We start from the raw sequence: 27276 nt of genomic DNA, 5'->3' as shown, positions 1-27276 counted from the left end.
TCTGTGGACTAATTCATCCCCCAAGAAAACTAACACACACACACACACACACACACACACACACACACACACACACACACACACACACACACACACACACACATGCTGACCATTGACATTGCCTTAGAAAATTGTTCCAAAAATTCAACTTTTACCTGAGGATTCATGGTAAGAAAAAGTTAATCAGTGTTGCCAAATTTGTCTCTTCTGAACCATTGTTTTCTTTCAGACACCAGTGTGGTGGAGCAGAGCCTCCTCACCAGCATGGGTCTGGCAGCACTGGCGGAGGTAGCCCTCAGTCAGCCCGTCATGAAGCTGTGAGCACCGCACCACTAGAGCGGAGACACGATCACGGCCGTCTCCAACTCCTGCTGCCAACCTGCTGGAGTGGATGTGTGCTCTGCCAGGGTTCTCCTATGCCCTGGATGCCCTCTGCTGGGGGTGTACTCTGCTGGGAATGTCCTCTGCTAGAAGTGTCCTTTGCTGGGGCTGTTCTTGACTCTGTATGTCCTCCGCTGGGCATGTGCTCTGCTGGAGGTATACTAGGATGTCCTATGCCCTAAACATCCTCTGCTGGACATCCTTTGTGGGGGCTGTCCTCTGCTAGACAAGTCCTCTGCAGGAGTGTCCTTTCCTGGGGCTGTTCTCTGCTACCTAATGCCGTGGAGACACCAGCACTGCAAGCTTGGGGGGTGATGGCAGACACTTCTAACCCTAAGTCACAGTGTTCTGCTGACTGTTGTGAATCCTAATGCGAGACTCAACGGACCGCCAACTTAGCCTAAGGAACAGTGGAAAGAACGCACTCAACACTCTCTGCCAAAGTCTAGTGATAGCTCTGTGGCGGTGCAAAGAAGAGTTGGGTCGCCTTGTGGAGCACTGCATTCCTTAGTGTTGAATGTCCTGGCTCAAAGCAAAGAACAGTGATGACAAGAGCCAGCTGTCCATGTGGGCATGAAACAAAATTTGTTGGGGAGATGTGGAGCCCTCGCCCCACCTATGCTCCGGCCAGCCAGCCAGCCAGCCAGTCCTCCCTGAGTGTGCCTGGTCATGGTGGTTGGCCAGACCGAGGAGGGAGGGAGGCAGTTGCAGGAGCCTCACAATACAACACAATGCATCAGCTGTGTCTGCCAAGCCTCAGGGGAAATGAGCAACTTGATGTGTATTTGAATCTTGAGTTTGTCTCCATTTTTTTCCCCTTTTGTTGAGTGTTAGACACCTTGAAAGTCTATAACTTCTTACAAGAGTGAGAAGCCACACTGGTGTGCCTCTCCTATAGGGCTGGCAAACTGTGTGAGCCAGACTGAGCCAACCAGGATGTTGACAGTAGTGCTCCTGTGGTGATGCAGGACACATGTAGCCCCTGGGATGCCCAGCGGTCATTTGAGTGTTTACAAGTGGTGGCGGTGGCGCCCGTGTGAGTATGTGTGCGTGTGTGCATGTGTGTGTGTTCACTGCTAGCAGCAGCGACAGTGGTGGCAGCAAGTCGTGCTCAAGAGGCCGGTGAAGCAAACAAATTTTCCGTGTGATGGTGTCTGTGATCTGTGCCCGGACCACGCAGAGATGCAGTGCTCTGCCCTGCGTGTATTCAGTACCAAATCTTTGATTCCTGCGACAGGAAGACACGTTATGCTGACTGTGGCATGGTAGGAAGTGACCTTTCGTAACCCTAAGACTGAGAGTGTGCCTGACTCTCGCCAACAAAGCTTAAGGAATCAAGTATTTTCATTTTATCTTACTTTAACAAAACAACTTCCCTGTGAAGTGTGTTGCTTCAGTATTGTCTGTTCTTATATCCTGATTACCAAGAATTGAATCTCCACAACCTATGTCACTGACTGGCAAACTGTGTGTGTGCCATTCAGTCTCCCCTACAACCTTTCCCACTGACTGGCAGACTGTGTGAGAGAGACATTCACTTCCCAACAACCCTTCCCAATAACTGGCACACTGTTTTTGTGCCAGTCTGTTTCCCCTCAACCTTTCCTTGACTGGCAGGCAGTGTGTTTGTGCCAGTCTATTTCCACAACCTTCCCTTGACTGGCAGACTGTGTGTGTTGACCAGTCAGTCCCTACAACCCATCCCTGGACTGGCAGGCAGACAATGTGTGCAGCAGCCAGTCAGTCTCCTGTACTGTAGCATAGAGAGAGAGTGGAGGGAGGGGGGCTAGCAGGGCTGGCCACTCCCTGCAGGTAGTTGGCTTGAAGCACACCACTTTATTTTAATGAATAGAAAAAGGACTTTATACAAATTTTAAACTATTTTCAGGTCTATAAGGGAACACGAATGTTCTGTGAATATATCAAATATATTGTTGTAATTTTTGATAATTAATTAGTCTACTGATGAATATAATTTAGGCAGAAATAACAATGTAGACCTTGAGGTCAGTGGTTTTAGGACCCTCGTGGGTGTCAGACCTTGAGAAGGTCTCCAGCTAGCTGGTAGAGTGGTCAGGGCGGCCTGCCGGGGGGACAGAGGCCAAGTACAGGACATTTACCCTGGACCTTTTAACCCCCACGTATTCCCTCTAGACACTTTCCCCTCATGGACATTAAGCACTCCAGCCATCCTCAATCCTTATTTATTTATCACCAATTTTCAAACTAATGATTCCTAACCAGATGGTGTAACTTGAACCAGATGTTGACCCAGCCCGATAAATCAGTGAGAAATTTTGTCAGTGTTTCTTCATGATAACACAGTGTTGTTGAATATCCCTCGGGGAAACTGTCCACAGAGGAAACTGTCCACAGGGAATTATTACTGGGCCTCAGTGTGGCCTCCTGCCCCTCCTCAGGGCAGGGGGCCGCCCCAGGCAGGCCGCTGTAATGTACACTACCCTACACCTCCCAGGTAGCTCACCTCTATATTTGTAGGTTTGTCTCTTCTTGACACGCTTCTCTATTTTCTAATGTCAATTACAGGCTTTTAGACAAGTATTTTATACCCTTGGTTGATGACCATGTTGTTTGAAAAGCTAGCATGTGTCTTAGCATATTTTCCTGAGGATTTTATCCTTTTGTACTACTGTAGAGTACTGCGAGTGAGTACCACAAGTAAGCGTTACGCAATGCGGGGTTGTTGTGTTGGCGGTGAGTGTTGCGTGTGTTGTTGTGTTAGTGTTGAGTTGCTCCTGAGTCATGGTGGTGATGGTGGTGGAGCTTGTTGGCCGCCGAACCTACACCACGGCGGGAGGAGGAGGATTAAGCTGATATACAAAGCCCGTACCTGATGATTACCGGGGAAGAAGAACCAGTTATCCATTGAGTCTTTAGTTGTGGCGGCGTGGAGGCTGAAGACTGAGGACTTTAGGGGCTGGTCATAATCCCCATTGGACGTTTCCCCCCCTGACATTTTCCCCCAGAACATATTTCCCTCTGGACATTTCAACCCCCTGAAATTTCCCCCTGGAGCTTCCCTTGTTGACATTTTACCCCCTTCATATATTCAACAATGCTGTGCTATCATGACGAAACACTGAAGAGATTTGTTACTAACTGAACAGGGCAAGGCTACCATCTTGTTGAGATTATAGTGTTTTGTTAGTTTGAAAACTGGTGATAATTAACCATGTATGGTGGAATGTCTGGAGGGAATAAGTCTGGGGGCAAGGTTCAGGGGGAATGTCCTACACTCGTTGACTTTTCCTACATCGTTGTAGCGAGCGGCGCGCGGGCTTGGCGTCACCTCGTGCTCACCGGTCAGCCAGGCCTGTGCGTGTCTTTTATTAGTGTGTTTTTGTAGCCTTTTACTAATATGTACGTACTTCCACTGTCACTTAAGTGCACTTGCCAGAGAGTAATACTACATACAAAGTTGTTTGAACTGAAATTTCTATCCAACTCTAAGAAAGTTTAATCTAATGAAAAATTTCAGTTTCAACTTCAGGTACACAAGAATTCTAGGGCTCAGAGTTGACCTGAACCAAGGGTGTGAGAGTGAGGGAGAGGGAGCAGCCGGGGAGCAGCGGCCCCTGCCTCCTGGGGCGGTAGTGGGGTGGAACACGACGCCCCCTGCCCCCCAGGAGGGAGTGGTCAGCCGCAGGCAGTGAACAACCCATTGGGAAAGACAAGTGTGCATTTATGTATTATATTGTAATATAAAGAAGAGTAAAAATTCCCTATATATGCAGATATATATGAATGATAATGTTAATAAATCTATTTATTCTAAACTAAAAGATGACTTCTGTGTTGGACCATCCTTGTGTATGTGTGTGTGTGTGTGTGTATGCTTGTTTTACAGTGACGGAAGCAGTTTAACCCTGCCTTTGCCATCGACATTCAGTGTACAGTCATACCCTTTCCTGTGGGCAGTGCCAGCACGTACAAAAACATTCTACATATATTAAAATATTTGACATTAATCCAAATGCAATGGTAATGCAAACATGACTGATGGGCCACAAGTTTCTAATAGTGCAGGCCTGTTTTGAGGGAGAAAATGTTGCAACAATACTATTATTTGTTCAATAAAGGCACCTGATTACATATACTTTCCAACACTTGTGGCTGTTTAGTGATATGAATCCCAAAACATATGTGTTGAAAACTCATTTGTGCAAAAAAATGTTGTAAATAGGGATAAGGATAATCATAATGCGATGTCTTGTGAAAATCCAAAAAGAAAAAAAATTGCTTGATATCCATCCCTCACTCACGTGCCTCATAACGCCGCCGTACGTCAGTGTGCCGAGCAACGCCCACACGTTCTGTGATCATTGTGCGAGCGTTAGTCAGTCCTTGGAAAAAACGTACATTCAAACGAAGATATACGTACACAGTAGCTGAAGTCGAATAAGTCTTGGGGATTCGATCAGAATATTTCATGACCCAGACTACCAGGTAAAGTTGCGGGCATACGCTGTAGCTGCGCGTGGCCTCGGTGCCTATCTGCGTTGTTTTGGCACGAGCCTGTGGTGAGAATAACCTTTTGCCCCGAACACTGCAGGGCTAGTGTGACATCCGGGTCACCACAGTTTACCTTCCCCAGGTTTCCCCAAGTAAGGTAAATGTGGGTGCATACGCTGTAGCTGCGCGTGGCTGCGGTGCTCATCTCCGATCCGTATGCCCTGTGAGGACCCTGTGGTAGGTGACAACCCGTTACCCCGGTACACAAGCCAATGTAAAATCGAGGATTACCAGTTCACCTAGCCCCAGGTGTCCCCAGGTACCCATTTATCGACCAGCCCGAAAGGCGAAAGGGAGGATGAACAGCTGGGTGAGCTACACTCCTACTGCCCGGGTCGGGATTCGAACCCGGACCCGCGGAATGGCAGCCAGGTACGCTGACCACTAAACCACGGAGGCGCCTACCCTACCCATACCCATTTATCGACCAGCCCGAAATGGAGAATAAACAGCTGGGTGAGCTGCACGCCGGCTGCCCGTCCGTGCCGAGATTCGAACCCGGTGTGGCGTGGAGTCTCGTCCCCTTGATTTAGTCCGTCCACCTTGTTTAGTTTACATACACACAGCGGTGGATGCACGGTACCATGTCTATTGTCAATCCCTTGTCAGTTGTCATACAAGGGGTGCTAGGTTATCTCATTTATCACATCTACCCTTGGAGGAAGGCATCTACCGGCATACACGGGGTGCAGGTTATCTCATTTATCACATTTACCGGCATACAAGGGGTGCAGGAACAAACTTTCATTTATCAACCATTTTCAAATTTAAAACACGTTATCATTTATTTTTTTAAAGAAAATAAACTTGGGTGGGACAATGTCGGTACATGTGATAAATAAAACCTGCATCCTTTATGTCGGTAAATGTAATAAATGAGATAACCTGCAACCCTCTACCAGGAGTGGTCGAATTTTCTGCCTTCCCGGATTCGCTGATCGAGTTGTCTTATCATTATTTCTCGTGGTTTTGCCTGCGTGTGAATCCATCTAGGTTATTTGCAGAATATTGAAAATTGTCCAACATTGGGATTTGGTATGGTAGGGGTTGAAGTAGCTGGCATGGGCGGGTTGAGGGAAAAAAAAACCGCTTAGAGCTGTTCCCGTAAAAAAAGAAAAAAATGGGCAAATGAGAGGGGCAAATTTCGGATGGAAAGGTGTTTGAGTTTAATTCGCAGGGAAGAGGAAATACAGAGGAAAGAAGGCTGCTCCAGAGTTTACCAGCCGTGTAATGCCGTGTAATAGCCGCTAAATAAAGATATGACCTTGCATAAGGGATTTGGATATCAAAGGAACAAGCAATTTAAAAGTAGGGGGTCGTGTGCAGCTGGCCGCGGGAGGGGTGGAGGCATAGGCTACACTTTGCGAGTTCTGAAGAGCAGTATACCCTACGTTAGCGTGAAAATATCGATAACAGATAGAGGGGCAACATTGCGGCGGAATTTAGAGCTACAAGATTGAGGAGGAGAGGTGATGAGACGAAAAAAATATGAATTTAATCAGCACGTACTTGCGTATCCCGTAATATTTATCATATGTTATCTATATAGGTAATTTCTTGAATTTGTGCAGTTTTGGAAGTATCTCCTTTGTTAGCATTGTAATGATTGATATGTTTGGAAAAGTATTTTTCTTACATCTTTATCACATTCCTTTGCATAGTTAAATTATTATGTATGTGTGCTGGCGGTGGTTGCTACACGGGAACAGCTGAGGTAAATATAAGACGTTGCCACTGGCGTCACCACCTCCCCGGCGTAGGTAGGGAGCAGCAGACCGAGGAGGCCCATAAATCTTAGGTCGGTGCTGTCAGACTCTTCCACCCCTCACATATACTATTTCCAAAGGCCGGGAAGGAGAGCACTCGGGTTCCCATGAGGGTTTTTTTTAGGCTCATGGTACAGAGGAAAGGTCAAACTACCAGAAGGATCATAAAACTACCCCTGAAAATGCTCAAACTCCAACGAAAGCCTTGTTAAATGTGTTGCCTACTTCAGCCTACTTTTGGAATATGGCCATAAACATTTCACCTCCCAAGCACATATATTTTTTAACAAGGTTTTCGTAGGGGTTTGGGGCATTTCCAGGGGTATAGTTTTATGACCCAGGTAGTAGTTTGACCACTCTTCCGTGCCCTGATGGTGAAAAAAACACTCATGAGAACCCGAGTAATATCCTTTTTGGCCTTTGGAAACAGTTGATGTGAGAGGCGGAGACGTCTGAAAATACCGACCGGAGACGCGAGGAGTATTGCGTGGTGGGGGCGCAATAGAGATCAGCTGCATAAACGTGACGCGGTAGATAAGAATGATACGCCTCCACGACACAGACGAGGGGAGGGGTAGGGACGGGGCCGACAAGGGAGGTATATGATAAGCGGCGTGGGAATAATGAACGGCGGGGGTCATGCGTTAGACCTTAAATTTACGCTTATCTGCCGCCAAAAGATAGGCCGTCCACGCTGCACTCAACGCTAGATGATTGTGCTGCTTGAGGTATTGTTTGTACTCAACGCTAGATGATTGTGCTGCTTGAGGTATTGTTTGTACTCGACGCTAGATGATTGTGCTGCTTGAGGTATTGTTTGTACTCGACGGTAGATGATTGTGCTGCTTGAGGTATTGTTTGTACTCGACGCTAGATGATTGTGCTGCTTGAAGTATTGTTTGTACTATCTCTTGTTAGTTCATTCTATTTCCATTCTCTTTCTTTACTTGTATCATCCTCTCCTCTTTTTAGACTTCTTGTTACCCCTTTTCATCCTCTTTCTTTATTTGTATCTCCCTCTCCTCTTTTTAGACTTCTTGTTAGGCCTACCTCTTTTCATCGTCTTTCTTGTAGCCTATCTTCCGCTCTACTTTTTAGACTTATTGTTATCTTTTGTTCTTCCTAGTAACAACAAAACAAGGGATTAGTTCGGGCCTGACAGCCTAGCTCCTTCCCCCCCCCCCCGGCGCCCAAACACATACATTTAGCAAGGCTTCCGTAGGATTTGTGGGCATTTCCAGTGGTAGTTTTATGACCCTGATGGTATAGTTTGACCCTGTAAATGCCCTAACACCCTGCGAAAGCCTTGGAAATGTATGCACTTGGGGTAAAATTTTAATGTTAAGAATATGGGTCGGTATTCTGAGACGTCTCCGCCTCTCACGGGAATAGGTGCTGGTTGTTAAGTGGGATGGAAAGAAAGGTAATTGTATCTTAATTCAGGGTTAACATTTTTTTAATTGATATAAACGCAAAATGGGGAGGAGCTCGATCGGGCCTGCCAGCCACCCCCCCATGCAGGTACAGGTTCTATCTCATTAATACTTTACAGCTATGAATCGCAGCACGGCAAGAGGTTCTAGTTCTCAAATGGGATGGAAAGAAAGAGGAATACATTTTAATTTGGGGTCAACATTCATTTCATTGATAAAAACACAAAATGGGAATGAGGTCGGGGCTTTTAACACCTCTCAGTTATGACTTGCAGCACGGTAATAGATATGCTAGTTGTTAAATGGGATGGAAAGAAATGGAAATGTAATTTAGTGTAGAGTTAGCATCCATTTCTTTGATATAAACACAGACAACCACTCCACCTGCGGACCACCCAAGTCGCGGCCAAGGGGGGAGGTGGGAGGCATGTGTATCTGTATGATGGGAACTGTTTTTATATGTATCACGCCTTTTATTTTGAGCTAGTGGCCGAATTAACTTATTTCTGGTGTATTTTGGGCAAGAGAATAGGTCATAGGAAAAAAAAGGCAAGGCGGTAACAGGTGAACCGCCACTCGGGTCTGGCATCACTGTCTCCACCCCGTCATGTTTTGTTCCAACACTATTACTATTTCCTAAAGTATGCATAATCTACTGATATCTTCTATACTCCATACTTAAAAATAATATTAACGTAAAGATGAAGCTATGAAGTATGGTGGGTAATTTCTGGTTAGGAGTTTGTGTTGTTTTTTGAAGTGTTTGCGGCGGCGGGCGGGAGTGAGCGTCAGTGAAGGAAGATGGCGGGGCGTGGCGGGGTGCACGGCGCGGCTTCTCCGTCGTGCGTGTCCAGGAGCTTGGACAGGACACTCTCGGACGCCCAGGACACGTGCGAACTCAAACTAAGTGGCCGCAAGTTAAAGGATTACCCGAAAGCCGCCGCCAAGTACAACCTGAGCGACACCGTCCTGGCAGGTGAGCCGCGGGAAGATTGTCAAAGAAAGTTGTTGCTCGGCGCCCTGCCACACACACACACACACACACGGGCCGAACATGCGTACACGGCCCCCCACACGCGTACACACACACACACACACACACACGTACACACTCAAGCGGCGTGGTGGGCGTGTTTCACTGAATATTGCCAAAGAAAGTTCACATGTTCCTCTCTACCAAACATACAGACTTACAAACACGGGCCGAATATGCGTACACACACACACACACACACACACTCTGAAGGGGCGTGGAGTGTGTTTCAGTGTTCTATTACCATTTTTTCCTTTTCTCTTTTTTGATAGTTAATTTATTAGCAGAATTTTAGTTTGAGCTGGCGAGACGAACTTTATTGTGTGTGTGTGAGTCAGAGGCAGGCTGTACACTTCGGCACACACACACGTACATATGTTTTGATTATTCCGACACAGCTATTTCCTGAGGCAGAGAAATGGTGACTAACAAATTCCAGACTAAATTAATGCAGAGAAACGGATCTTGGTGCTAATATAAAGACCGAATTCTACACACACACACACACACACACACACCACACCACACCTTGTTTATACAGATGTTTACGCAGTCAAGCTCATTATCTGAACATCTCCCGAGACACAGAGCAGAGTACTAACAGATGCCTAACAGAAGTGAAGCACAAAATTAAGTCTTGATTCTAAAACGAGTACAAAATACCACGAAAACAATACTAGGAAAATGATCCTCTCGTTTCCATGGACACGCCTTGACGTAATTTATGTTCACACCGCCACAACCATTTCCTGAGCTTGTCCCGAGGCACAGAATGGAACATGAACAAATTCCTTATCGTATTGAAGCACAGGAGCAAGTCATAATGCTCAAATAAGGACAGAAATCTCCCAAACTAGCAATTTCTTTCCTTGTCCATTGTCCCAACAACCTTTCATTCATTCTCGTTTCTGGCATCTGAGGTATTCTTGATGTTTCCTCTTGATGTGTTTTTCTGTGTTTTATTTTCTCTCCTCTCTTGGTGTTGAGGGTAAAGCAGGATGTGTGTGTTATCATCCGCCTCCGTATCACCTTTGTGTGTATGTGTCTTCCTGCCTGTGGGTTCCAGATAACTTGACCATATTTGGAGTGAAGCTTGGTAGGGGTGGGGGAGGAGGGGAGGGGAGTGGAGGCTGGGCTGCTGGGATAAACGTCAACAATTCTCTCTCTCTCTCTCTCTCTCTCTCTCTCTCTCTCTCTCTCCACAAACAAGGTAAGCATTGTTGTGGGCTGCTAGTCAGGGCGTGAACATGGCAACACTGACAAGGAAACTCAATTAGCTTGACGATAATAATGTTAATGCTGCCAACGATCGGATATTATTGGGCCTAACCTTTCTATTCTCTCCTTGGCTGAAGCTATTTTTGTTTATTTATTTTATTTTGATGTTAATGTTTGCATACGTAAGAGTGTTTGTGTGGCTTCTTGTACTATTCTACTTTTAGCTTTGTGTATCATTGCGTACTATTTGGCTTTTTCTCTCCCTGTCCTATTCGTGAGGTTCTTTTTTATTTTCTATATTTTATTGCTAATGTTAGTATGGAATAGTCCCAGTGTCTGTCTTCTTTGTCGTCGTATCTTTGTGTATTTGAATCTGTATTTCCTCCCTTTCATCTTACTTTATCTTACCTTACTTTACTTCGCCTTACCTTACTTATCTTACCTTACCTTACCTTACTGTGCTATCTTACTTTACCTGACCTTACCTTACCTTACTTTATTTTACTTCACCTTACCTTACTTTATCTCACCTTACCCTACCACACCTTACCTTAGCCTCTTGTTTTCTCCTTTTATCCTTATCTTTTGTGTGTGTACCTACGTTTGTGAATTATTTGACTCGTAATTCAATGTCTACTCTAGTTTTTCTTTTCTTTTAATGTTAGTATACCAACCATTCTTTGTGTCTGGCCTCTTCGTTGTCATATCTCTATACATACCGTATGACTTTTCCTCCCTCTCTTAGTCTCTTGTATCCTTCTTGTATCCTTTTCTACGTTTGTGTATTATATGACCTTTTTCCCTTCCTATCCTAGTCTTTTTTATATCTATGGCACTGTTAGCACGAATATCCTTTGTGTCCGGTCTCTTTGTAATCTTATCAGCTCGTGTGATTGACGTACGTACGTAATGACTTTTTATTTATCCTTCCTTTCTTAATCTTGCATCCTCCTTACTATATCCTTCTTTACGTTTGTGTGTTATCCTTTTCCTTACGATACTAGCCTGATTTTCCTTATTCCTTTCTGTGTTAATGTTGCCAAAGATGAAACGTTTATGAATTGACTCTTTCCTTCGTACCGTACTCCGTTTAATTTTTTTCTCGTAATTATATATCGTTATTATTTTTTTCCTTCACTTCCTCTTCACTTTCCATGCCTCCCTTTCCATTCCCTTTTTTTATGTTTCTCCTACCCCATTACCTACCTCCCTCTTTCACTCATTTTCCCGTCCCTTCCTCATTACCTCCCACTTTCCCTCTCTCCTCCTTTCCCAACTCTTCTCTTGTTCCCTCTTCTCCTTTTCCCTTCCCTGTACTTTCCATACCTCCCTTTCCTTTCCCTTTTCTTATTTTCCTCCTTCCCCATCACCTCCCTCTTTCCCTTTTCTCTTTCCTTGCTTCCCTTCTCGTTTTTCCTCTCCCCAATTTCCTCTCACTTTCCCTACTCTTGTTTCCACTTCTCCCTTCCCTTCCCTGTACACTTTCGATGTCTCCCTTCCTTCCCTTCCTTTCTTTTCCCTTCCTCTTCCCTTCCCTTCCTCTTCCTTCCCTCCTCTTCCCTTCCCATCCTATTCCTTCCCTTCCCATCCTCTTCCTTCCATTCCCTTCTCTTCCCATCCTATTCCTTCCCTTCGATTCTCTTCCCATCCTATTCCTTCCCTTCGCTTATCTTCCCTTCCCATCCTATTCCTTCCCTTTCTTTCCCTGTACACTGTCGATGCCTCCCTTTCTTTCCTTTCCCTTTTCTTATCTTTCCCCTACCCCATTACCTCCCTGTTTCCCTCTTTTTCTTTCCCTTCCTTCCCTTCTCGTTTTTCCTCTTCCCAATTCATACTTTCCCTTTTTCCCTACCCTTCCCTTCTCCCCTCTATTCCCTTCCTTTCCCTTCCCTCCACTTAACCCCACTATATTAATCCCCCTCGTTCCTTCCTCCCTCCCTCTCCCTCTTCCTCCCTTACCCAGTCATTATTATTACTATTATTGTTATTATCACTATTTGTTTATATGGTCGATGGCGTTTGGTGGTGTTGTATACAAGGGCAGGGATATATGGTGTTAGTGTTGCTTTGGTGTGTTGTGCAGTGTTGTTGTAGGTCAAGGTTTGGAAAGCAGGTGGTCTCAGGTGTGTAAATAATTAAACAGGTGTATGTGTGTGTGTGTGTGTGTGTGTGTGTGTGTGTGTGTGTGTGTGTGAAAAAGTGAGAGTGCGGTGGGAGAGTAATTTTAACACTATTTTCGAGAGAGAGAGAGAGAGAGAGAGAGAGAGAGAGAGAGAGAGAGAGAGAGAGAGAGAGAGAGAGAGAGAGAAATCAATCAATTCATCAGGGGGAGCAGCTCGTCGCCACTCGTCATAAAAAAAAAAAAAAAAATATGGCGAGCGGAAAGCAGTGTCATTGGGGACACATTGCTGCTGCTGCCTACCACCGCCATTCATTGAGAGAGAGAGAGAGAGAGAGAGAGAGAGAGAGAGAGAGAGAGAGAGAGAACTTTATTTGAGGGAGAAAGGGATGGGGTCGGAGGTAGTACATGTTACAAAAGGAAAGCAGAAAATATCATTAGAGAGAGAGAGAGAGAGAGAGAGAGAGAGAGAGAGAGGCGCGTGGGAGTGTTAAGGTGAGATAGGAGATGAAACAACAGGATAGAGAAAGGATATAAACTAATGTTGTGAGTTTTTACACCTTTCCCTGACCTTACCTTACCTTATTTAACCTCACCTCGCCTCGCCTTACCTTACTCTATCGTACCTTACTTTACCTTACCTTGACTTACCTTACCTTATCTTACCTTACTTTACTTTACCTGACCTTACCTTTCTCTTACTTTACCTTTCCTTAAACTTACTCACCTTACTTAATCTTACCTTACCTTACTTAGCCTTACCTTACTTTACCTTACCTCACCTTACTTCATTTTAATTTACCTTACTACGCCCCACCTTACCTTTCCGTACCATGCTTTATCTTACTTTACCTGGCCTGACCTTCCATACATTACCTCGCCACACTCTCTTACCTTGCCTTGCCTTGCCTTGCCTTACCTTACCTTATCATACCTTACCTCACCTTACATTACCTAACCTTACCTTACCTTACCTAACCTTACTTAACCTCGCCTCTCTTCGCTTTACCTTACTTTATCTTACCTTACTTTACCTAGCCTTACCTTACCTTACCTTATCTTACCCCATCTTATATTCACTTACCTCACTTGCACTCCACCAAGCTCTCCACCATCACCTTCACCACAAACACCACTACCGCCACCACCACCAAAAATAATAACAACAACACACGACCACCACCGGTCTAGCCAGTCTTACCAACACCCAAAGAGTTGAAATGACATCCGATGCCACTGCAATTAACTTGTAATCCGTGTTGCTATTACCTGTTTTTGCTCTCTCTCTCTCTCTCTCTCTCTCTCTCTCTCTCCTTTTTCCCCTTTTTTCAGTGTTTTTTCCTACTAATTTTCTCTCCACTCCTTTTTTTTTATCGTTTTCCGCTATTTATTTTTCAGTTTGTTTTTCTTCCTACTCTGCTTTTGTTTATTCACTTCTGTTCTCACATTTCTCTTATTTCCTCTTTTTAGCGCTTCCTTCTTTCGTTTCTCATCTCTTCTTTCATTTGTTTTTTCCTGCCTGCTTGTCTGTTTACATGTTTGTCTGTCCGTCTGTCTGTATGTCTGTCTCCCTCTTTTCAGTAATGCTTTTTTTTACCTCCTTTCCTCCACCTCTCTCTCCCTCCCCCTCTCATTAACTTCATTTCGTCTCCTTGTTACACACACTATCTTTCTTTCCTCCACTATTCATTCCTCTCTCCCTCCCCCCCTCCCTCCTTCACTCTCCTAATGACATTTTCTCCTCTCCTTTTGTCGTATGACCCCCCACCTCTTCTCCCTCCTCTCTTTCTCTTCCTCTAATAAAGTTTTCTCCTCTACTGTAACGCTCTCTCTCTCTCTCTCTCTCTCTCTCTCTCTCTCTCTCTCTCTCTCTCTCTCTCTCTCTCTCTTCTTCTATTGTTTGCCCTTTTTCCCATCTTCCTCCCTTCCTTCCTTCCTTCCATCCTCCCTCCCTCCCTCCCTCCTCCTGTTATTATTACCTCACATTTCCCCTCCTTCCCTCCCTCCCCTTTCCTCCCCTCCGTCACTTCCTTCCCTTTTGTCAATTCCCTCCCCCTTCCTCCCTTCCTCTCCCCTCTCTAATCCCCTTCCCTTTCCTCCCTCCCTTACCTTTATCACCCCCGCATCCCTCCCTTTTAATGACACCTCCCCTCTCTCCCTCCATCTCTCCCTCTCCTAACCTTTTCCTCCCCTCTTTACCTTTCGCCTCCCTTTCCTCTCCCCTCCCTCCTGTCCGCTCTCATACGCTATCCCATACTTCTACCCTCTTACTCCTACCCTCCTTCCCCCCTTCCCTCCTTCCCTCCTCTCTCCTCTTGTCATGCAATAGCGGTCACCTGCGGTCTGTCGGGAGATGAGAACGGGTGCAATGGACACACACACACACTTACATACATAGCTACATACATACAGACAGAGGTAGATGTACACATAGTAACATACAGACAGGCACACAGACGCATTTATAACAGACAGATAAAGACAGAAAGGGACTGCAACATACATAGACAGTGCCCAGATAGACATACATACAAACAAACAAACAACAGTGCCAGACATACACAGACAAGCACATTACACACACACACACACACACACACACACACACACACACACATAGACAGGTGGTGACGGTGTTAGTTTGTTATCGATTTATTGAAAGATGTCTGGAGTTGGGTGGCTGGCAGACTGACTGGCTTGTTTGCTGACTGGCTGATTGACTGACTGACTGTAAATGGCTGCGTCGTTGAATGTCTTACTGGCAAGCTGACTGACTGACTGAATGGCAGGCTGATTGACTGACTGGCTGAGTGACCAACTGGGTGACTGACTGACTGACTGATTGACTGACTGGCTGACTGATTGATTGACTGACTGTTTGGGTGACTAACTGACTAGCTGACTGTGAATGGCTGCATCGTTGAATGGCTGAGTGGATGGCTGGCTGAGGTAGAGGTTGGCTAACTGGCTGACCTACTGGTTGAATGACTGAGTGGCTGGCTGGCCTGTTAAGTGGCTCGATGAATGGTTACCCCAGTTAGGTGCGCGGGTACACACACACACACACACACAGTTACCTAAGCAGTAGAATAGTGCCAACACCTCTTTGAGTGTTAGACTGATTATATTTATTACACACACACACACACACACACACACACACACAGAGAGAGAGAGAGAGAGAGAGAGAGAGAGAGAGAGAGAGAGAGAAGAGTTATTTTACGGTTTACAATAATGACAGTTTGATCTTACACACACACACACACACACACACACACACACACACAGCCTTCGTCGTCCACGTTGAGGTTTCCTGTCACAGCTTACTGGTATTTCCCTCTCTCTCTCTCTCTCTCTCTCTCTCTCTCTCTCCCCGGTTGGATAGCGTCATTCCCCGTATCATGAACACGTGTTATCGAGGAGGAGGAGGAGGAGGAGGTGGTGGTGGTGGTGAAGCCGGGTGGAACGGGGAATGAAGGAGAGGAGGAGGGGGGGGAGGTGATGGAGGAGAGGAGACGGAGGAGGGGAGGGAAGGGAGAAGAGGTGGGGAGGTAATGGATGAGAGGAGATGGAGGAAGAGGGGAAGGAAGGGGGAGGGAGGAAAGGAGAGCTGGGGAGGTACTGGAGGAGGAGGATTGGGGAGGAGAGTGATGGGAAGGGAACTGAGAGGAGAGGGGAAGATAGGAAGGGCGGAGAAGAGAAGGGGGGTCTAAGGGGGAAGAGGGAGGGGGAAGTTGTATAAACCGAGAGGAGGGGAAGGAAATGGGAGGAAGAGGAGGAGGAGGAAATACTAAGGAGCGAGGCAAAGGGAAAGGGAGGGAGGGTAGAGGTAGAGGAAGGAGGAAGGAAGACGGAGGAGGATGAAGGAAAGGAAGGAAGGAAGGGGAGGTGAGGAAGAAGTACTAAGGAGGGCGGCAAATGGGAGGGGAAGGGAGGAGGAAGAGGAAGGAAGGGGAGGGGACGGGAGGAGGAAGTGGAAGAAGTAGTTAGAAGGGAGGCAAAGGGTAGGGAAAGGGAGAGGAGGGGAGAGGTGGGGAAGGAGGAGGAAAGTAGAGGATAGTGGGGGAGAGGGGAAGAAAGACGAAGGGGACAGGAGGAAGGAGGAGGAGGGGGAGGACAGCAGGATGAGTCAGGCTTGGGATGGTGCGTTACTCACATATTTGTTTGTTTTTGTTGCATGTTTTTTGCCGCTGTCGTCTTCTCACCCATGGCTGGCTGGCGCGGGAGGTAGCCGAGGGAGGTAGAGCTCGTATTTCTGAACGTCTCGGCACCTCAGCTCGCCTACTTTAAAAAGCCTCTCGTAGAAGTCGCTGGGGTTTTCATGGACTGATTTGTGATCCCAGTGATAGCTTAACACGACCTTTGCACTCTGACCTGATAAAACACCCTTAAAAACCCGGTTAACCCAGTAGCTGCGGTGATCATGTTTCTTAAAGACCCCTCTAAGCGAATTCATGAGAAAAAATCATCACTCACACCAACCATTATATTATATGTATTAATGCATTTGTGATCAATTTATGTATCCTCTATTTTTTGGGGTTTATGTCAAGGCAAGAATTTGGCCCGTCGCTGGTATACTGTAAAGCGACATATTTGGCCCGTCGCTGCTACCGGGTTAATCTACTCTGTGGCCTTGAAAAACAGCCGTAAAGGGAGCCCGATACGTTTGAGAATAAGGACCTCTATAGACCCGTGTTCAGAGACGCTTCCACCTCTTACACCAACTATTTTCAAAGGCTAAATAATAAGATTGTTGGGGTTCTAATCGCCGTTACCAGATTATCGTACTCAGGGCATAGTATTTACCGGTTTCTGACGCCTAACTATTACCAAGAAACATCAGGATCTAACTCTCTTAACGATAACTATAAATGAGTTTCGTTATTGGAGCCCATAAGACAATTTTTGGGATAGGAAGTCGGGAAATATAAGCAGCTGAGTACGACAATCTGGCAACGTTGGAACTTCTAATGAGTATTTTAGGTTCACGGTACATAAGAATGGTCAGTCTACCACCAGGGTCATAACAAAACACCTGGAAATGCCCAAACTCTTACGAAAACCTTATCAAATGTGTGAGCTTGGACGCCTATGTTTATGAGAGTATGACCCATGATATGACCCATACGGTTTCTACGCCTCTGTAATGCTCATTCTCATTAAATTATTCGTTTACTTAATGGGTTATGTAAACACTTTTTCAATTACTGTTAGCTAAAATATGGTGGGTAAGTTTGTATGTGCTTATTTACTTTAGCTACCACTACTGTTTATATCATTGTAGTAGTAGTAGTAGTAGTAGTATCAACACGACCATTGTATTAATCCTTTCGTGTCAATGGTGTTTGTTTTTCTCACGAGATGTGTTGGTGGTGGTGCCGCTTCTCCTCCTCTTCCTCCTCCTCCTAATCGGTCTAGCTACCCTCCTCCTCTTCTGCTATCCTATCCTCCTCCTCTTCTTTCTTTTCCTTCCTGTTCTCTCTGTCTGTCTGTCTTCATCTCTGGCTATCTCTTCTCTCCTAGACTACCTCCTCCTCCTCTTCCTCCTTCTCTTCGTCCAATCCTGTCATCTTTTCTTTTTCTCTATCGTTTTACCTCTACCTTCACTTTTCCTCCTTTTCTATCTTCCTCCTCTCCCTATCCTCCTCCTCCTCCATTACCTCTTTTCTTTCCCCTCCCATCCTTGCATCCTGGTTCTTACTACACCACCTCCTATCCTTTCTTCTTTCCTATTCGTCCCCATGTCTCCATCCCTCAGTCCACTCATTGTTACCAGCACGGAGCGTCAACCCATGTAGTGAGTCTAGTGAGGATTGGTTCTCCCCCAGTTCCTTCCGTCACCCTCAAGCCCTTCTTCGCCTGCCCCCTGTTGCTCTTCTCACACTTGTACGCGTTCCTCAACCTACACTCTGGCTTCCCTACACACCTACTGACCGACTGACTGACCGACTAGACTGGCTGGCTGGCTGAGGGAGATAAAAAAAAAATATAGGGTAGAGTTAAGACAAAGACACACAGACAGATGGACGAACACATATTCCTCCTCCTCCTCCTCCTTTCATTTGTCTATCTCATTTGCATTTGTTTGTTGTCGTCATTAGTTAGGGCTGGGTATCACTAGGTTCGTCCTCTCTCTCTCTCTCTCTCTCTCTCTCTCTCTCACGTTACGAAACTGACCGCCTGGACCACAAAATATCAATCGGTTAACTTTGTACTTTTACTCGCTAACCTTTCCCTTCCTTCCTCTTCCTCCTTCCCCTCCCCTTCCTCCTCCCCCTCCCCTTCCTCCTACCCCTCCTCCTCCTCCCGTAATAACAATTAGGATATTGAATTGCTCGAGTGCAGCGACGCGTTACGAAAATGATACCATCTTTGAAGACTCAACCTTATGAGGAACGACTCGAGGCTCAACCACTTTACGTTGGAAAAGAGACGACTGCGGTGCGGCCCTGAGGTTTTCATATGCTAAAACAAGTTCAGTAATGTCGATCATTCCAAGCTGTTAACAAACTAACCCGAGAACAAGAAACAATGGGCAAACAATTCATGCGAAGCGATGGAGTTTATAATTATATACATTGGCAGGAGTTATTTCTCGAACAGAGTCGTCCGTCACTGAAACAGTCCTCCTGCAGAAGTAGTTTGTGCGGAAACGATCAACTCCCGTCAAAGAATAGCGTTGATCGTCACTTTGCTGCGTCAGGGATGAGCTGGATGCAACCGCGCGTACGTGCAGAAGTGCTTCAATCTTCCGGTCACTCAAGTGGCCCAGGAATCGATCAAATCACTGAAGCAGGCAGCCTCGTAATGAGCCAAGAGACTTTCTGCTGTCTGCTTAACCATGTTTCTATGTTTCCTCCTTCAGTGATACATTTAGCCTCAAGGATTCAGTCATGAGCCTCAGTGAAGATAAAATGAACCAGAATATACGCAAGCTGGGACGGATGCTAAAAATAACCCGACGTGGCCCACCTCAGCCCCTCCTACCTGCCTGCCCACCTACCTATCTACCCACCTACCCACCCGCCTACCTTACCTGCCTGCCTACTTGCTTATCTATACTGCCTACCACCACCACCACTACCTGCAACGATTGATGCTAAAAATACCTTCCGTAGCCTAGGCTATAGATTAACACCCCCCATTCCTTGCTTATCTTCCCATACCGGTCGATGTTGTTAGTGTTAATGTTTTAGCTTTTTATTTTTCTTACTGCTCGTATATTTTTAATTTTCTTTTTTTCTTATTTTTTTCTTTTTCATCTTTTTTTCATTTTCTTCTTCATCTTTTTCTTCTCCATTTTCTTCTTCATCTTCTGCTCCATCTTTTTCTTCCATTTTTTTTTTCTTCAGTGTTATTGTTGCTTTATCTTCATCCACATTTTTTTCTTCTTTTCCTTCATTGTTACCAGCTCCGTCTCTTTCTCATCCATTCATACACACTCATTAACATTCTTTCACCTGCTTACTTCTTTCTTTTTTTTTCTCCGTCTCATTGTTGGCCCATAATGAGTTTTCTTCCTCCCTTTTTATATAGAGTATTTTCATTCCTGTATCTCGGTTTTACTTCCCTTCTTATCTCTAACGCATCCATTCACACACTTGGCAAGATTGTTTTACCTGCTAACATTTTCTTTATAGAGTTTTACCACGTTGTTATCTCTATTTTACTGCTTCTCTTATCTCTTGTTTCATCTATTTATATATTCTACAACATTACCGTCTATCTATTTCTGTGCCATCTTTTAACACAAACGACAACATTTAATTAACTTTTTTTCTATAGTTTTACCACACTTCTATATCTCTTACCACCTCTTATCTCCGTATCAGCCACTCATCTATACTACATAACCGCCTATCTATCCTTATTTCATCCATCTAACACAGTCACGAAGCAACATTAACCTATTAACAATTTTTTATATACTTTCACCAATTCGTATCTCTTGTACATTCTCCCTTATCTCCGTTGCTTCCATTCATATATACAACAACATTACCGTCTATTTCTGTCATCTTATACACACATACACACACGCACACGGCAACATTCTTTCAGCTGGTATTTTTCTTCCTCCCCGTCGCAGTGTTGCCAGAATGGTGTCTTAATGGCTGGCAGTCTGCGTTATGTATGTGGGACGCGGTCTGGGAATGTCCTTGAGGCAGCCTAGAGAGTGAAGGGACCCAGCGGAAGCGAGAAGGAAGGGATGGGATGAAGGGGGGAAGGGTGGAAGGGATGGGTTGGTGTGAAAAAAGGAAAGGGGTGGTGTTGGTGATGGTGGGTTTTCTTTCTTTCTTTTCTTTTTTTTCTTCGTCTTTTTCTTCTTCGTCTTCTGTTTGCCTTTCCCATCCATTTTTGTTTATCTGTGTTCTTCTTCTTCTTCTTCTTCTTCTTGTCTTCTTCTATTTGTCTTTCCCATCTTTTTTATTTTATCTAGGTGTCCTCTTTCTTCTTCTTACCCTTTCTATTTACCCTTCCTCATTTTTATTCTCCTCCTCCTCCTCTTTTCTTCCTCTTCCACCTCCTCCTCCTCCATATTTTATTCACTATCTCCACTCGTTAACTTACTTGTTGTTTTCTGAAGAGGAGGAGGAGATAAGGAGGAAGGAAGGAAGGAGAGAAGGAAGTGGAGTGGTGGTGTGAGGGGGAGGTGATGAAGGAATGAAAGGAAGAACGTCAGAGAGAGAGAGAGAGAGAGAGAGAGAGAGAGAGATGGAGGTTGTCTTCCTTTTAAATTTGGCTACCAGATGTTGGTGATTGTGGTGGAAAGGAAGCGGGTTGGTGGTGATGGTGTAAGTGGAGTTGAGTGGTGATGGAAATGAAGTTAGAGATAAAGTAGAAGAAATACAGACAGCGGTGCTTGGGAGGTAGTAGTAGTGGTAGTGGAATGAGTGTAGTGATGTAGTGAGTGGTGATTGTGAGGGAAGGGAAGAGGTGGAGGGAGGGAGGAGAAAGATAGATAGGTGGATAGGGGGGGGTCACACTCCGTTTTGGCAACACTGCTTCCGTTAGTGGTTTGAATGTGGCGGTGACTCGACTAATATCGCGTTTTTTCTCGCCTCTATTTATGGATCTGCCTGCCGTCCTGTCTTCTCCCACGATGGACTAGATTGTAATTATGATAACGCGTGTATTTTGGGGGTAAAGAATGTGTGTTGCGTGTAGACCTGTAAGAAGGGGAGGGAGTAAGTAGGCTTGGAGAGTGGGGGACGGGAGAGAGTTATGGAAAAGGAACAAAGAGGACAGGGAAGGTACAGAAAACAAGTATGGTGATCTAGAGCTAAAGAGATAAGGAAGGATAAGGAGATAAGGAGGGAAGGGATGGAGGGAGGGAGGAGAGAGATGTGTCAGATTCGTCTTTTCACCCGTTTTTCAAGGTGTAGTTACCATTATAGTTGGTTTTGCTGATTTTTCCATATTACTTTTTACGACTGAATTTGTAATATGTCTACTAACTGTATTACTATGTCGACGGCGGGCGCCTGATTTATCAAACGTCGTAGTAGTCTTTGCTAACAATAATGTGGCTGATCTGTCTTTTTTCACCCGTTTTTCAAGGCATGGGTAATTGGTTTTGTTGATTTCTGTATTACTTTCTACGACTGACTTTGTAATATGTCGGTTTACTGTAATATGTCGACTTACCGGTACTGTAATATATCGACTTGCTGTAATACGTCGACCACCTCCATCTCAAAAGTGGAATTAAATAGCCAAACTAGCCACATAACCTCATGAATACTAACTCGACGTTTACAGAATCTGGCATGTGAGTTGCGTGTATACCTCTATTAATATCCCCACAGGTACATAAAACAGGTGTGATCTAGAGTCAGGTTGGCAGCATGTATATTTATTGACAGCAGGACAGGTATGAAGCGATGGTCCATGAATCTGTCGTAGTCTATATTTATATTTTAAGCAGATCCAACTTCCATTACGATCCGTTTGCCAGCTTATAAACAGTACTGAGAGCTTGCTATTGTTTGTTGTTTGCACCCTATCAGTTTGTAAAGAGGTTTAAGAAAGGAAGGAAAGGGAAATATGAGTAGGAGAAAGGAAGAAAAGAGTGGAAAGGGGTAGACGAGTGTGTTAAGAGCTGTTTATGAAGAGACGAAGCAAAAACAGGAATAAAGTTAGAGCATGAGAGAGAGAGAGGAAGGTCGAAGGAATGAAGGATAATGAAAAAAATAAAGAAAAGAACAATGTAAAAAAGGGGACAGTATAGTTAGAGTTTTTTGTGAAGATGAGGTGACGCCCCATCCCCTCCCCCCCCCAGAAAAAAAGGATAGGTCAGGAGACAGAGGAAGGTTGAAAAAAAGGAAGTAAGGGAAGATGGAAGGGAGAAAAGAAGAGATGGGAAAAAAGAAGAGGAAGAAGAGGAAGTGAACGCAAAAAAAGGAAAGATGGAAGGGAGAAAAGAAGAGATGAAAAAAAAGAAGAGGAAGAAGAGGAAATGAACGCAAAAAAAGGAAAGATGGAAGGGAGAAAAGAAGAGATGAAAAAAAAGAAGAGGAAGAAGAGGAAGTGAACGCTAAAAAAGGAAAGATGGAAGGAAGAAAAGAAGAGAGATGGAAAAAAGAAGAGGAAGAAGAGGAAGTGAACGCTAAAAAAGGAAAGATGGAAGGGAGAAAAGAAGAGAGATGGAAAAAAGAAGAGGAAGAAGAGGAAGTGAACGCAAAAAAAGGAAAGATGGAAGGGAGAAAAGAAGAGATGAAAAAAAAGAAGAGGAAGAAGAGGAAGTGAACGCTAAAAAAGGAAAGATGGAAGGAAGAAAATAAGAGAGATGGAAAAAAAGAAGAGGAAGAAGAGGAAGTGAACGCAAAAAAAGGAAAGATGGAAGGGAGAAAAAAAAAGATGAAAAAAAAGGAAGAGGAAGAAGAGGAAGTGAACGCAAAAAAAAGGCAAAATGGAAGAGAGATGGAAAAAAGAAGAGGAAGAAGAGGAAATGAACGCCAAAAAAGTCAGGATAGAGAGGAAAGTTGACGAAAAAGGAAGTAAGGGAAAGATAAATGGGAAAAAAAGATGGAAAGGAGGGGAGCAGAGTACTAAGAAGAGGATATGCTAGAGTAAAGTTGGCTCAGGAAAGAGAAAAATAGATAAAGAGGAAATTAGGGAAAGATAAAAAGGGAGAAAGATGGAAAGGAGGGAAACAGAGTACTAAGAGCTGTTTATGTAGAATTGGCGATGCTGGAATAAAGTGAGGTCAGGGAAGAGAGAAAAATAGATAAAGAGGAAATTAGGGAAAGATAAAAAGGGAGAAAGATGAAAAGGAGGGAAACAGAGTACTAAGAGCTGTGTGTGAAGAAGAGGCGATGCTAGAATAAAGCGAGGTCAGGAAAGAGAGAAAAATAGATAAAGAGGAAATTAGGGAAAGATAAAAAGGAAAAAGATGGAAAGAAGAGGAACAGAGTACTTAGAGCTGTTTATGAAGAAGAGGCGATGCTAGAATAAAGCGAGGTCAGGAAAGAGAGAAAAATAGATAAAGAGGAAATTAGGGAAAGATAAAAAGGAAAAAGATGGAAAGAAGAGGAACAGTACTTAGAGCTGTGTGTGAGGAAGAGGCGATGTAAGTGTTAAGAGAGGCCAGTAAAGAAAGATAGAAAAAGAGGAAACAAGGGAAAGGAAAGTGAGAAGGCTTGGTATCTCCTTAAGGGGGGGGGATCTCTTTCTTTCCAGGAGCGGTTTGTATAGCGGACATTTTTTTCTGTTTCTTTTATATATATCCGCCAGTTTGTCTCGTATACCGCCAACAAACCCAGACCCAGGCGTTATCTAGGTAAAGAGAGCAGGTGTGGTGAGTCATAACTACATCACCTGGCCCACATGTGTGATAATATTAATAATGCATGAACCCTGGTAGACATGAACCGTGGTAGACATGAACCCTGGTAGACATGAACATTGGTATACATAAACCTTGATATACATGAATCTTCGTATATATAAACCTTCGTGTAATACATAAGCCTTTCTATACATGAACTTCGGTATACATAAACCTTGATATACAGGAATCTTCGTATATATAAACCTTCGTGTAATACATAAGCCTTTCTATACATGAACATCGGTATACATCGTGTAATACATAAGCCTTTCTATACATGAACCTCGGTATACATAAAGCTTGATATACATGAATCTTCGTATATATAAACCTTCGTGTAATACATAAGCCTTTCTATACATGAACCTCGGTATACATAAAGCTTGATATACATGAATCTTCGTATATATAAACCTTCGTGTAATACATAAGCCTTTCTATACATGAACCTCGGTATACATAAACCTTGATATACAGGAATCTTCGTATATATAAACCTTCGTGTAATACATAAGCCTTTCTATACATAAACCTCGGTATACATAAAGCTTGGTACACAACCTTCGCATACATAATTATACCTCCGCATACATAGACATTAATATACATAAACCTTCACATATATAAACTTTGGTACACTTGAACCTTTGTATATATAAACTTGTACACATAAATTATAGTATACATCAACCTTAAGTATACATAGACCTTCATATAATACATAATCCTTGCTATACATAATCCTTTGTATACATAAGCCTTGATATACTTCATTTCTCTCCTATCTTCCACTCTTCATCTCCCTTCCCTTCTTCTCCCTCCCCTCTCCACCTCACTCCCATTCTTTCTCTCTCATTCCCATCCTCTTCCTATTTCCCCTTCCTCCCCTTCTCTCTTCTCCCTCTTCCCCATCTTTTCTCTTCCCCCTGAACCTTGTTGCTCTGACGTTTACTCTGATGTTTACTATTTTTTGTTGTTGTGGCGGGAATAAAAATATCATATAAAAAAACAATAGGGCCATGCTAGTCTTATTTTGTGGGTAATAATAAAATAAATGGGTCAAATCGCTTATCGCTCTAAATATACAGAGAAAAATAGCTCAACGTTTTTATTTTTATTTTTTATCGAGTTTTTATTACATAGGAGAGGATTATAGATATTGGTAAGGTGTTGAAGGAATTAAATAGTGTTAGAATCTTTCAGTGTCTAAGAGAGAGAGAGAGAGAGAGAGAGAGAATTTTAGTGGAGGGATTTTGTGAGAAGAGGTGAAGGAGGAGGAGGAGGAAGGGTGTGGTAAAAATCAAGTGTGTGTGGGTGGGAGGAAGAGAATGAGGAAAGGAGGTATGGAGGGGAGGAAGAGGAGGAGGAAAGGAGGTATGGAGGGGAGGGAGAGACGTGACTGGTGCAGGAGGAGGAGGAGGAGGCGTGTGACCTTTTCCTCCACCACACCTAACCTTACCTCCCCTCCCTCCCTCCCTCCCTTATTTCCTTCCTCCCCTCCCCATTTCTTCCCATTCCTCTCTTCCACCCTTCCACTCCCTTCACTCTCCCTCCCCTTTCTCTCCACTTCCATTCTTTCTCGTATTCCTTTCTCCCTTTCCTCCCTTTCCTCTCCCTCTTCCTCTCTTTCTACTCTTCCTCTCCCTTCCTTTTCTCTCCACTTCCCTCCCATTCTTCCTCCATTATTCCACTTTTCTTCCCTTTATCCCTCCTTCCTCCCCACATTTCTTCCCCCCTTCCTCCTCTCCCTCTCCCTCCTCCCCTCTTTCCTCTCTTCCCTTCTCTCCACTTCTGCCGTTCTTTCTCCATTATTCCCTCCCTTTCCCTCTCCCTCTCCTCTCTTCCCCTCTCCCTCCCGTCCTCTCTCCCCCTCCTCCTCCTCCCCCTCCCCTTCCCTTCCCTTCCTCCTCTCCCCGCCACGCCTGACCTTACAATTCTTCCCCACCCCTTACCTACTTCCCTCCCTTCCTCCTTCCTCCCTTCCTCCTCCCCTCCCCCCCTCCCCGCCACGCCCAGGCCTGTGGTTAGACACTTTGTTGCTCCGTCATCCCCCCAAGTGTTGGTAACTGTTACCTTGACTTACCTAACACACCTTACCTTACCTTACCTAACTCTTACCTTACCTGAGCTGACCTTACCTTACTTAACATCCCTTATCTTGCCTAACCTTACACACCTTACCTTACTTACCTCACCTTACCTAACATTACCTTACCTTACCTTACCTAACTCTTACCTTACCTGAGCTGACCTTACCTTACTTAACATCCCTTATCTTGCCTAACCTTACACACCTTACCTCACCTTACCTAACATTACCTTATCTTACCTTACCTTACCTGAGCTGACCTTACCTTACTTAACATCCCTTATCTTGCCTAACCTTACACACCTTACCTCACCTTACCTAACATTATCTTACCTTACCTTACCTTACCTGAGCTGAACTTACCTTACCTAACATCTTGCCTTACCTAACACACCTTACCTTACCTAACATTACCTTGCCTTACCTTATCTTACCTAACATCCTTTATTTTGCTTTAAATAACACACCTTTCCTTACCTAACCTAACACCCCTTCCCCTCTCTTGCCTTATTTAACACCCCTTACCTTACCTAACCTAACCTAACCTAACCTAACACCACTTCCTCTCCCTTGCCTTACTCAACACCCCTACCTTACCTAACACCCCTTCCCTTCCTTCCCTTTCCTTCACTTGCCTTACCTTACCTTACCTTACTTAAAACCCCTCACCTTACCTTACATTAGCTTAACTAACCTTACTTTGCCTTACATATGCTATCCTCCCCATCATTCCCTTCCCTTCTATTCCCCTTCGCCCTTCTATGTAACCATCTATTTAACCTCCTTCCCCTCTTCCTAGTAACCTCATTCTCCCTCCTCCTCCTCCTCCTCCTCCTCCACTCACATTACCACCTCGCTCTTCCTCCTA

At 44.6% G+C, this 27276-nt stretch overlaps 2 protein-coding genes and 1 long non-coding RNA gene across 11 annotated transcripts in view; 2 read left to right on the top strand and 1 right to left on the bottom strand.

The window, feature by feature from the left end:
* Window positions 1–4184, top strand: part of LOC127000710 (mucin-5AC-like) — an 83854-nt gene extending 79670 nt beyond the window's left edge. Inside the window, exon 11 of the mRNA XM_050864728.1 lies at window positions 230–4184. Coding sequence (XP_050720685.1) covers window positions 230–321 — 92 coding nt within the window. The 3' untranslated portion in view covers window positions 322–4184. The remainder of the gene's footprint in view (window positions 1–229) is intronic.
* Window positions 4185–8890: 4706 nt separating this feature from the next.
* The window catches only part of LOC127000708 (DISP complex protein LRCH3-like), a 98587-nt gene continuing 80201 nt past the window's right edge, over window positions 8891–27276 (top strand). For 3 of the 7 annotated variants that reach the window (XM_050864726.1, XM_050864725.1, XM_050864723.1), the window contains exon 1: window positions 8893–9089. In XM_050864726.1, the coding sequence (XP_050720683.1) occupies window positions 8915–9089 (175 nt within the window). In that variant the 5' untranslated portion in view covers window positions 8893–8914. Of the gene's footprint in view, window positions 9090–27276 lie in introns of all 7 variants that reach the window. The other 4 variants (XM_050864720.1, XM_050864719.1, XM_050864724.1 and 1 more) reach the window with 2 other exon arrangements.
* Window positions 20785–25486, bottom strand: LOC127000709 (uncharacterized). Of its 3 annotated transcripts, XR_007754461.1 has the most exons (3): window positions 24785–25454; window positions 24651–24701; window positions 20785–24523 (listed from the first exon to the last, which is right to left on the bottom strand). It is a non-coding gene; the product is annotated as an uncharacterized LOC127000709 (long non-coding RNA). The 3 variants fall into 3 exon arrangements; XR_007754460.1 differs by having other exon boundaries at window positions 24651–25486; XR_007754459.1 differs by having other exon boundaries at window positions 20785–24440; window positions 24651–25486.

This window comes from Eriocheir sinensis, chromosome 19 (genome assembly GCF_024679095.1).
Source record: "Eriocheir sinensis breed Jianghai 21 chromosome 19, ASM2467909v1, whole genome shotgun sequence".
In the NCBI taxonomy this organism is placed as follows: domain Eukaryota; kingdom Metazoa; phylum Arthropoda; class Malacostraca; order Decapoda; family Varunidae; genus Eriocheir; species Eriocheir sinensis.
The sequence above is the reverse complement of the archived record's forward strand: the minus strand, read 5'-3'. Positions and strand labels throughout refer to the sequence as shown.